Raw genomic sequence first — 12003 nt, 5'->3', positions numbered from 1 at the left:
GAGACACCTGCTTCTCCCAACTCAGATTCCAAGGAGGAAGGTTCAGTGATCAAGAAAACATTTACATGAAAGCGTTATTACATGCATCTGCTTTTCTCCTCCCCTGAGAGCAATTATGAACTATTTGAAAAGGGCTGTCCTTGAACCACCAGCAACTGTAGCAATGGAAGTGCCTGTGGGGGCCACCCTGCAGTGTCATGCTAAAAGTCATTAACTATTGTCAGACCTCTTCTAGACAATAGTGGTAACCCAACCACCGATTTATGCTAGGGAATGCCTCATTGATGTTTACTGTGCAGCCAAACAGCCACAGTAACAAAAAAGACAAAACTTTGGCAACCGTGTCAAGAAAAAAAAAAGCTTACATATTTTTATTTTCTTTGAATCTTTACAAAGCATGAATCTAGTGCCATGGGTCATTTTTTATGGAAGGCGATCAAATTTCCTCCAGGTCAGGTTTCCTCAGAGTACATTATAATTATGGATGATGAGAAAATGAAATATTTTAGATGGTAGTTTTCACTATTAGGGAATTTTCCTTTTTGTTCCAACTAAAGGAGCATTGTTTGCTGGGGAGGTTTATAGCAATAAACATTATCTGAGGGACTCAGTTACAGTGGAGTCTGAGGTAGCTGGGATCAAGAGGCAGGTGGGAATACTTGTCTTAATCATTATTTTCATTGCTTCTCCTCCCTAGAAATTGTATGCTTTTTCCCCTTCTCCATGTGCTGTTTTCATTCATTGTGTGACTATCATTGGCCCTGCAACTCTCAGACCAGGAACATCATTCTCTGAGGTCATGCAGGAGAATTTTCTGCCATGGAGCTATGTGGAAATAAAGGCAAAATTTTTGGAAGAACAAGTTTGGGGTTTCCTGGGCATGACTTTGACTGCGTAGGGTGATCTGGAAAACCTGGAGCTTCTAGTATCTCCTTTAGACTTAAGCCAGTGAAGGGAATCCCTTCACCAGGGCTGGAGGAGTGAGGGCTGCGTTGGGCTAGCTCAGGAAAGTTTGCAGTGGGAGGTGTTAGAGAATCCTGCTGATTTAGAACTGGAATGCGATAGAGAGCTCCTATTATTTGGAATGGAAAGTACTTTCCTGATATGCTTGTCTTGTTGCAATTATGTCTGTAATAGTGATGATAGAGGTGAGGAGGGTGGCCTGGAGGAGGAGGGTGATGTGGTCGATGATGGGGAGGAAGATGGTGGTGATGTGGTCCATGAGGAGGGGGCGGAGGACAGTGTGGTCCATGATGGGGAGGAGGATGGTGGTGATGGGGTCCATGAGGAGGGGGAGGACAGTGTGGTCCATGATGGGGAGAAGGATAGTGGTGATGTGGTCCATGAGGAGGGGGCGGAGGACAGTGTGGTCCATGATGGGGAGGAAGATGGTGGTGATGTGGTCCATGAGGAGGGGGCGGAGGACAGTGTGGTCCATGATGGGGAGGAGGATGGTGGTGATGTGGTCCATGAGGAGAGGGAGGACAGTGTGGTCTATGGTGATGAGGAGGATGGTGGTGATGTGGTCCATGAGGAGGGGGAGGACAGTGTGGTCCATGATGGGGACCAAGAGGAGGATTATGTGGTTCATCATGGGTAGGAGAAAGAGAAGAGAGATCATGTAATTCCTCTGGGGAAGGAGGATGATGTGGTTCATCATGGGGAGGAGGAGCAGAAACGGGATGATGTGGTTCATCATGGGGAGAAGGAGCAGAAAGGGGATGTTGTGGTTCCTCTTGGGGAGGAGGATGTGGTCCCTCATGGGGAGGAGGAGAAGGGTGGTGATGTGGTCCACCATGGGGAGGAGGTGGAAGACAATGGTGCGGAGGGTGAAGGTGGTGATATGGTTCACCATGTGGGGGAGGAGGAGGAGAAGGTCCTTCATGGCTGTCTTGATGTTCTTCACTGAAAGTATGGTTATGCTCAGGTTCTTCAGGTCTGGATTGAGAAAAGGGTGGACATCCATGCCTGTGATGATGCCTGTGATGATGTCTGTGACCAAAATGATGATGGGGATGTCTCAGAGTTAAATGTCTGCATCTTTGCCTGTAGTGGTGCTGCTGTTCAAAAAAAAACCAGGGGAGGAAATATTAAGTGAGATGTTAACGGGACAGAAGAAAGTGGTGAGAAGGAGAGAGAGGTGGGAGTTAGTAGGTTTGCATTTACAGTTCTAGTGATCTGTAAGGAAACAAAACCTGTGTTTTTTTCAAAATAGAAGAGAAGGAGTAGATGATAAAATGCCAAATTACTGAAAATCATCTGGAAACACTGCACCATAACAAAATGAAATAATATAACTAACTGAGCAAAATTTGTGATGGATCAAAACACTGGAGTAGCTGTTGTCGTATAAACTGGAATACCAAATATGATAAAGTTTATCTCCCCTCCTCTTGCATTCTAAAATTCTTTTGAACTTGTTTGCCAATCTCTATTCACTTTAACTAAGGAGTATGATTGGACTCAGAGGAGACGCCCTTGGAGGGAGTAGTAGGGCCAGCTCAATTCTAATTCATCCTCTGATTGACCTAGCAGTCCAAAGCCAGTCTGTCACCCCCAGGCAATAATAAAGGGACATAAACAACCGCTGCAATCATCTGTCAGTCTGGACTAAGTGAGGCTGGTGTACCCTGCAGGAGGATAGAGCCAGAGACATTTCAGTAAGTGAGTACATACGCAGGGATGGTAGATTTCACAGTTTATATCTGTTCCATCAGGTTCATCTGGATCACTGATAATTCTTGCCCTGCAGAATCCCACGTGCTAAGCAAAAGAAAAGAAAAAAAACCCGCCAATGCACATATGCGTTGTTGTGATGGAGCTACTGAAAGTTCCACATTTCAAAAGTTAGGCTAGTTCCTTCCATGCCTAAGTATGTTTACATAACTTAGATCTTGAACTTTCTGACCAGTGATACTTGCCAGTGATTAATAATGATTAAAATATAGGCTATTTTGGAGTGTTCTTGACTGTGAAGACCACCATGTGTGTCTAGCAGATTACTGCTCTTCATCTTATTTCTCTTTTGGTGTCTGTAAGAAATTGGTCAGCTACTGATGTCTCCAAAACGAGTACCCTGTAGGTCACTGATTTTTATTGCTTTTTTTTCTGTCTTTGTTTGTCAAACATCTGTTCAGATTGGGCTATTCTGAAATTTTGCTCAAAGTCCTCAAAACCAGACACTGTGAGTCTATGCTGTTTCAGACAAAGCTCCAGGTAGAGCTTTCTTCCGTATTTATCTTTCAAAAAGTGATTTGTTGAAATCCCTTAGCATTGCTTCCCTTAGCATCCTGTTTGCTGTGACTTTCACCTGCTGCCCACTCATTGTGTGTGGAATTGCTCATCTGGAAGAGCACAGAACCCAGGTGGGGGGTTCTGTGTGTGCTCTCTCTAGGGGATGCTTTATCTTGATAAATGTTTGGGCCATTAATAGCCTATTGGCATCAACAACTACAAATGTTAGTAGCGTTTTACACACATACTCCTGTGATGGCAGCGTTGAGAACAGAATTCAAAACCTCTGACTATCTGGCTTGTTCTTCATTCTACTGAATTTAGCTTTTATTTTTATTACATATGTTTATTAATATATTTTTTATATTTTAATTTATATTATATTATTATTTATTATATTCCCTCAGTTTCATTTCTGGGGAATAATTTATTCTGAAATGATAATCTTGCCTAGTTGTTTCTTTGGTGTAGACTATTATTGTAAAGGGAAGGTGGGGTGAGGAGAGTACTTTGATAGTAATCTGAACAGCTCAGCTCTAGGTCTGTAATATGCCAGACTCAGGTTACATTTAGATTTGAGAGTTCAGATTGCCTCCTTATAGAATAAAAAGAAGCAGCTGCAAGATTAGGATCTGGACTTGGACATGCTGGATTTCTAATTTTGAGTTTGGGTGCATGCTTATAAGAAACACTTAGAAATATTGCGGGAAGATCTTCCTGGTGCCACCCATTGTGTCAGTTCTCATGCTAAGACTTTACTTACGGCGTGCCAGTCATCCAGAAAATCACATTCCAATGCCTCATCTGCTTGTTGTGCGGATTTGGAACAGTTGGTCTCTTTTATAGAGAATCCTAAAATGTAACCTTCACGGGAGGCAGTCTGAAACCAAGAGGTCAAACAAGAAGTGATAACTAGGTGTATTTAAAGTCCTGTAAATTTAAAACCAACCATACTTCATATTGTTGTCAAAATCCTGTCTACCTCATGCTTTCTTTACCTGTGCTGTTCAAATGTTCGTCCATATACACGTATTCAGTAAGGAAAAAAAGATTCAATAATTTATACCTTACTTGCCTCACACCTTTATGAGTTCCAGGAATGGTTGCTTTACTTCTGTGTCTAGTATGTGTATGCTGTAATAATAACTGTTACTTTTACAGCCTGTGTTTTTAGGAAGTAGCGTCCTTATTAACTGCTGCTCTTGTAAAAATACAGAGATCTACTGGATGGCAACCACCCCTTCCCAGTGATGGGAGTGCATAGTGCTGCAGTGCTGATGTTAATTGGGGAGGAAGTTCTGCCAGTTACTGTGAGATTGTTGCTTTCTCTGTTGTCAGTGGCATTATTCATAGAGAAGGCATTACTCCACAAGAGCGTGGGAGAAAGCCTTTGGGATCCTATTAAAATCCATGAAGAGGTGTTTCATTTTAATTGTCAACTGCTGTAGTTTATTTCAGGTCTGTGTTGAAGGTATCCATAGCATGTGTGTGCACACAAGTTTCACTACATTGGTTAAAAGTGGATGCACATGCTTCATGGTGTATTTTTTTAATCATAATTCATAGTTTCTCAGTGTTATGCAGTCTATTGAAATCCAGTGGTACAACCTAAATTGTGACTGTAGCTAAAGATGCTGAAGCGTGAAGACAAAGCATTTAGGGAGAAATCCATGAATCCAGGCAATCTGAAAAGAGCCACTTGCTAAATGGGAGTAGGGATACATCCTGCATGGGACTACAGTGTAGAGCACTGCCAAGTTTCTGAGCAATGTTAAAAGCTGCAGGGAGGTGGGGTTGGCATACCATAATTTAGGCAGTTTCCAAGATCAGCATGTGTTATGGCAGGGCCATGCAACCTCACTCGGAGGTGTCCTGAACTGACACATGTTGGCAGGATGATCCTGTGCTGTTTAAGTGACATCTCCAGCATCTCCCAACAAGAAATTGTGGTGATGTGAGAGTTATACTTCAAATCACCCAAAGGATAATTCTTCATGCCAACATCACTCAAAGATGAGGAGTTATGTACCAGAGTCAGTAGTTCTTCAGGAGGTACAGCGCAGATAAAAATTTACCTACTGTCTTTCAGAGCTCTCACAGTGCTGCTTTGCTCTGCAGCAGAGAGTCAAAATGATGCTGAGCGTGTTCCACTTTTGTCTTGTACCCACGTGCTAAATATTCTAAGAGTAAAAAAATGTACCTGGCTTCAGTTGGCAGAATGTATGACTGTGATAACACACATGACTGTACATCCTGAAGAACTCTGGTGAGTAGTAAATAAACTCTTGTATGTTATGATATGATAGGTAAATAGGCATTCAAAATAAAAACATGCACACACAGAAGGCTCTGACACTTTGGATCCCATCACACTGCCATGGTTTTCAGCAGATGAGAAATTCTTCTGCTTTCACGTGCCTAAATTAAAGTTAATAGCAAGTTTTTGCAGAAGTAGGACCTTCATAAAACTGAAGTAGATGATTTGCGCTGAGAGGTGACAAGCAATGGTTCTGATCCTAGAAGGGTTTGAGTTCTGGTCCCGTAGTTTTGGAGCTGCTCACAAAATTTTGTCATTTATAAGTAATTCTAGGACAAAATGCCACTTACCATCTTTAAAATCTTTTCAACTTTGTCCACGTCAAAGTAGTTTGTGTGGTTACTCTCACTGTTAAATTTCTTCAGGGCCTTTGCAGCAATATTTTTGTGTTGCTCTGTGACTTCTAAGGCTTCAACTTTCACAGGACAATCTTTGCACTCTAATAAATCAGGAGGAACTGTGAAAACAGAGAATTTACTTACATTGTAATGGATATTAATACTCTTGCGAGTGTGCATGTACCTTCAATGTGAACTCGTAATGAGAAAATGAAATGCAAGTGTTTCCTTGGAAGTGAAATACCTATCCCTCACTCCACAAATACGGGTTTGTCCTGTAATGTGAAAAAAACCCAAACCTGTGAAAATGAATATTCATATAAATCTTTTAGCTCCACCTTAGAATCTTACCATTCCAACTGGGCATTCTTTCTAAGTTTATTTTTCTGATATTCATGATCATGTTTTGGTGGACTGGAACGGTGATATCATCTGACATTAATAAAGTCTGCTTTGGAAGAGTAGGGTAACCTTAATTCTATTACTCATTCTTAACATTCCGCTTGAATTATCTCAAATATGAATTGCAAGCAGATGAATGAATCTCTTACAGTTACCGTACACTAGTAGTGCACAGACTTGTAATTTGGTACTGGGGCTGGTTTGAGGTATGCATTGGCTTACAACAGTGGTTATTTTACCTGGACTTAATGTACAATTAAATCCATACAGTTGGGGTTTCTTCAGCAGCTGGTTTGTATGTGTGATAATCTTACATTGCCCAAAGTCCTGAGAGGAAAAAAGAATATGTGATTATGGTGTTATTTTCACTGGGTTTAATTGGATGTAGGTGATCATAGAAATTATGCCTCCTTTTAATGTACAGTACTTCTAAGAATAACAGATGTGGTCATTAATGGAATGTTTGATCTGGTACCAGTCAAAATTAGTGTTCAGATAAAATGGGATCTCCCTCTACAAGAGCTTTTATTTTAATTCTCAGTTTTGCATGACTGAGTAGACAATGGAAATGCTAATAATTATTTACAGTAAGATAATACTAGCTAACAGGGGAGGTTAGGGTGCCAGAGGTACGCAGGGTTACATAAATCTTTATCAAAAAGTGGATGGACCTTTTCTTCCGTTCCTTTTCCCCATCTTAATGAAAAGAGTAAATGCCCTCTCTTCTCTCCTCGTGGCCTTCCTGCTTTGTTTGGAGTGGCAGTGTCACCACTCTCCTCCTTAAGTAAAGTTTTGGACGGGTAGTTCTCATCCCAGACTGCACCATTGGGTTGCAACAATAAATGCCAAGTATTGCAACGTATCATACGTGTACAGACACTACCAAGGTTTCACATTGTCATTCCACAAACTCTATGACAGAAAACTGACAAAATACGACACTGGTATTTCTGGCTAATATACTAGGAACTTGCTTGAAAAAATAATTTCTCCTGCCCTTTAGCTGTCAGCAAATTATTCTTAAAACATCAGTACTGCTACCAGCAGTGGAATGGGGACTATAGCTCCTTTGAGATAGCTGGGTATATAAAGCTGCACTTACGTGAGGAGTCGACCCTTTTCCAAACCTCTGGCTTATGTTTAACAACTCTAGAATTCAATAGATTTTATTTCATAGTGAGCCATATTAAAGCCTAGTCTGCACTTAGAGGTTTTGTGACACAGACATTTCTGGGCAGTTCAGATGAAGATCAAGTTAATGCATTATTGAGCTATGACTCTGCCTGGGTGCCGTTACTTGCCATGGAATAGGTGTCGCTGTATTCACAAGACTCCCAGTGTCTTCTGGATAATACAGAGCATTCGGTTTCCAGCACATCCAAAGTTAAGTAGAGGACTGATGAATTTCCCTGGAAGAGAAGGGCAGGTAAAAAAAGAGTTTGTATACAAGAAGTTTGGTCTGAAAAAAATTTTTTTTTAAATAGATACGTTTAATCTTTAATGTAGCTTCCCCAGTTCCCTATGAAGGTTTTTCTGAGCTGACGAGCGTAGAAGGGGGTTTAGGCTGGAAGGAACCTTTGGAGGTCATCTTCTCCAGCCACTTGCTCAAGGTAAAACTAACTTCAAAGTTAGATTCAGCTAAGTTCTATGTATCACCAAGACAGATGTCCCACAACCTCCCTGGGCTCTTCCGGTACTTATCCACTTTTTCCATGATTTTTTGGGGTCTTACATCTAGTCTGAATTTCCCTTCCTGCAACTTACAACTGTTGCCTCTTGTCCTTTTGTTGAGAACTGCGAGAAGAGTCTGGCATCCATCAAGTGGGGAAAATGCCAGTGTTAAAAAGTTGCCATTCCCTCTTTCTGATTCACATAGAACATACTGGACTATTAGGAAACCAGTTGTCCAGGCAGCCAATTGTACAGCTACAGGCATTTCAACTGACCCCAGTGGCCAGATGCTCCTTCAGAACTTTGCTTCCCGCTCAGTTGATTCAGAGAGTGATGCAACAAAGCTGTAATAATCCCTACGAAGTCAGGAGCCTTAGCTCTGACATTCTAGTACTTTCCGTCTCCTGAACAAACAGGATGGAGAATCAGAATTTGAATTTTGCTGCCAGTGTAATGGGATGTGGTGTTAAGAATTATCTGTGGCCCACAGAAACAGCTTTGTATTTTTCTGCTGCAAAATGAATCTCAATTCACATTTGGAATGGATTATTTAAACTTCATGCAAGCCCTGTGTGGACATTCAGAATGAACTCAGACGTATTTTATTTTGTCATTTAGATAAAACGATGCAAAGCCCTTCACTGTGAATAAATGTCCTTGAGTTTTATGAAATTTCATCCATTCAGATTCTGTTTTCAGAGTGCTCCTGTATAGGCGAGACCTTGAGAAAGAATTACTGCAGTCTAGTGTAATATTTTTATTAGTGAGAGTCCACTAGTGTCACGTTGAACACTGGTTTTGCAGTGTGCATATGTCTTAGCATGGTCGCTGTGTTTCAAATAGGGGCTAGGTGATTTGCATGAAGACACGTGGTATCAATAACGGCATCAGGAAAAGAATATAGTTGTCCTGGACATAGCCGGCCCACTAGCCACGTGATTATTCTCTGCTTAGAGGCATTAGCGTTTTTATTTTGTTTTATAAATCCCAACAGTGAGTAAAATGCAGACAGGGAAGACAAGAGAACAAAGACAGTGAGAGAGACTAGTTCTTTCTGATTTGTATTTATAGAATTGCACAGAATGGAAAGGTAAGATAGGTAAGTGTTTTGTAAAGTGTGCTATTTGCAAGGAGCCCTCTGAAACGGAAATGACTAAACACATTCACTTTGTCATCCAAACCTGTGAAATGCTGAAGAAGCCAATTCAGCCCTGGCAAATATTTATTTTCTTTAGCAGGATGCATTTGGATTCAATAAAGCCTATAGCAGAGCTTGGGTGAAATTAAGTGTCTACGTCCAAATATGCAGTAGAAAATTCCTCTGTTTGTCTGCTGCATAGCTCTTGGAAAAAATAATATCTTATATGGTGCCTTTGTGGTTGTTTTAAAAGCATCTTGGGTACCAGAGTTCTGCACTGCACAAGCCCAGAACTGTTCCAGTGTGAATAGCGGAGTATCTTACGCTTCAAGAACTCTAGATCCAGCTGCTAGGAATTGCTCTGTTAAGTTTCTAAGAGGGTTGATGTACACTATTGCATGGAGATAATCAAAATAATGTCCTGGATTGTTTGGGGTTTTTGTTTTTTGGTTTTGGGTTTTTTAAAATTATTTTTTAATGTCATCTTGGCAGTGGAGCCAACACAACTTCTTGCCCAGTAGTGTACACGATCAGTGTGCAGCAACAACGCCTGTTGGCTTTGGGTCTGAGAAGGTACAGAGACCTCACAGGGAGAAGTCTTTAGCAGTAAGATAGATAGAAGGGCCTTTTCTGGCCTTGTAGACTCTGTGACAGCTGAAGCTGTGGCGCCAAAGACAGCAAAAGTCATTAAGGGTACAAAGCAAATCATAAGCATGGTAGTCTAGTGGCTATAGCATTCATCTGGAAGTGTGAATCCTCAGCTCTCGTCCCTATTCCGAGTCATCGTTCTACAGTTTATATAGTCAATAAGTTAATAATTGGTTAAAATGTAGAAGCACTGAGATTTTTCTTTTTAGAAACAACTGGTTTTTTTCATTCATCCAATGAATTTTGCGTGTCTGACTGCCCAGTGGCTCCACGTCACAGGGGTGGCACACACATTTCGTAAACACTGGATGTGTGCCTGGATTCTAGTTTCATAGCCAAGCAGCTAAAAGGTAGCCAGGTGCATTAGTAAATCTGCATGTCCTTGGTCTCTTTTAGTTACTATTAAGGAAATCTTGTATTCTATTGCTTTTTCTGCTATTGATTTGCTTTGGCGTTTAGGCAATCATTGAGAAAGGCTTATGTGTCCTCTCTAGGAAATAGAAATAGAAATAGGAGGGAAATAGGAAATGACTGATATGGATTCTCTATCCAGCCCTTCCCCTGTTTTGCAGAGTGGCATTTTCATCTTCTTTGGCTTCCTCTGCCATTTCCCCTTCCATCCAGTTATCAGCTATCTCCAAAATTCAGATAAGAACAAAATTCCGATCTTGCAGAATACATTGATCTAATTAATGTTAGCCATTCGCAGATTAAAGAAACCCTCTGAATGTAAATTTTGAATATGAGACCTGACAACAGAACGGAATGATGAATTTCTGGTGGTGTATAAAGCTGTTCAGTGCATCCCTTACGCTAACATCCTGTCAGCCAAGAGAATAGAGGGCATTCAGTGTCTTTCGAAATCAAGCTTGTGTACAATAAATCATGCACAAATGATTACTGAGATAGTGTAAATCAGAGCTGATTCATTGAATTACATCAACATTTCTCTGCTAAAAAGCAATAAACATAAGCTTTTAATGATCTGGCGCACTATTTAAAAATCAGTCTTGTGTAAATCAGCCTTTAAATTGATACTTACTATGCGTAGTTCGTGTGCATCAGCAACACGGAATAAACCAAACACATAGCCATCTCTGCGATGTCTGTTGACCAAATCCAGGGCCACGCCTGCATCTGTTTCAACGGTGCTACAGTCTGCAGGGGTAATGCTGGTTTTGTTTTGGGCGTTAGAGCACTGCAGTAGTGTCAGAAGAAAAGCTGAAGCTAGAAGCAGCATTTTGTTTGCAGTGTCAGGTCACCTCTGCCCATGCTCCGATAAAGCCAGTAGTCTGCTTTTAAATCAGAGTAGCCCACCGAAGCTACAACTGAATGCTAAAAAGGTATGGTTTTACATAAATTCAAGTGTCGTGTCAGAGAGCTATTACCTTGACCCTGGATTAACATTTGCAAACAGCAAGTAAATGATTATATAGTGATTGAGCAGATTTTTGAAGAAAGTAGGCCTTATAATACTCTCTGAACTACCCATCAAAGGGACTATGTTTGTAATTCTTTAAGCAGGTATTGTGCAATAGTGTTTTACTATGAAAAACACTTCTAACACTGTGTTGCTGAGCCTGGCATTAAGAAGGTCCAGTTCATGTATGCAGGTATTGTGCAATCTTGGTTTTCTGTTTACTCTAAAAACAGTTGAACTGAAAATATGCTGAAATATTTGTGGTCAAATGATGGCTGTGTCCATGCCCCTGTTTTCACAGATCCTTACCTAGCGGAGAACTAGTGAAAGGGAAACAAGGAGATCACTCAGGTTTGGAAACGGGATGTGTAGCTGAAGATGCACTTGCAAGCTGGTGCTCCGTAGCTCTCTGTGAGTACCTGCTGCCCTTCCAGCTCGAGAAATGGAGAGCAGACTCCTGTCAGCCTTACATCATTTCAGATGGTACACAGGATGGGACTGACGGCTTAATACCGATGTAACCTAGGCATGGCATGGCGTGACTTTAAGCTGCCTTTGCGTTCTCAGTCTGAGCGGTGTTGTGTGCTCTTTGGCTGTAGTAGCCTTCATGGACTTCTTTAGAGGATGGCTGGTAACTTTTTTGTATTCATTAAAATAATTCAGTACATACTAAATTCATACCTTTCACCGGATACACCCGTATCCTCTGCTAAGCAGAAAGGAGAAGATGTTGTTTCATTGTATTAAAAATCTTTTATTTGTGATAGTTTAAGACATTCTTAAAAGGCAGTAATCACTTCTCAGGGAGTGGCTGAAGTTTGAATACAAAATTCAA

The 12003-nt window shown here is 41.0% G+C and overlaps 1 protein-coding gene across 2 annotated transcripts; it reads right to left on the bottom strand.

The window, feature by feature from the left end:
- Window positions 1-373: 373 nt before the first annotated feature.
- HRG (histidine rich glycoprotein) lies at window positions 374-11064 on the bottom strand. Of its 2 annotated transcripts, none has more exons than XM_054205194.1 (7): window positions 10791-11064; window positions 7593-7700; window positions 6531-6618; window positions 5842-6008; window positions 3998-4114; window positions 2677-2763; window positions 374-2060 (listed from the first exon to the last, which is right to left on the bottom strand). In XM_054205194.1, the coding sequence occupies exons 1-7, from the start codon at window positions 10986-10988 to the stop codon at window positions 798-800; spliced, it is 2028 nt and encodes a 675-aa protein (XP_054061169.1). In that variant the 5' UTR covers window positions 10989-11064; the 3' UTR covers window positions 374-797. The 2 variants fall into 2 exon arrangements, with proteins under 2 accessions (XP_054061169.1, XP_054061170.1); XM_054205195.1 differs by having other exon boundaries at window positions 374-2057.
- Between the last annotated feature and the right edge of the window lie 939 nt (window positions 11065-12003).

This window comes from Rissa tridactyla, chromosome 6 (assembly GCF_028500815.1).
Source record: "Rissa tridactyla isolate bRisTri1 chromosome 6, bRisTri1.patW.cur.20221130, whole genome shotgun sequence".
In the NCBI taxonomy this organism is placed as follows: Eukaryota; Metazoa; Chordata; class Aves; order Charadriiformes; family Laridae; genus Rissa; species Rissa tridactyla.
This window is presented reverse-complemented; position numbering and strand designations above follow the sequence as displayed.

Excerpts from the sequence above, each read along its gene's own strand:
- HRG (XM_054205194.1), bottom strand. The coding sequence starts at position 10,988 with ATGCTGCTTCTAGCTTCAGCTTTTCTTCTGACACTACTGCAGTGCTCT. Across the intron at positions 4,115-5,841 it reads TTGAAAAGATTTTAAAGATG|ACTGCCTCCCGTGAAGGTTA; the intron begins GTAAGTGGCATT and ends TCTTGGTTTCAG. Across the intron at positions 2,061-2,676 it reads GTGAAATCTACCATCCCTGC|CAGCACCACTACAGGCAAAG; the intron begins GTATGTACTCAC and ends TTTTTTGAACAG.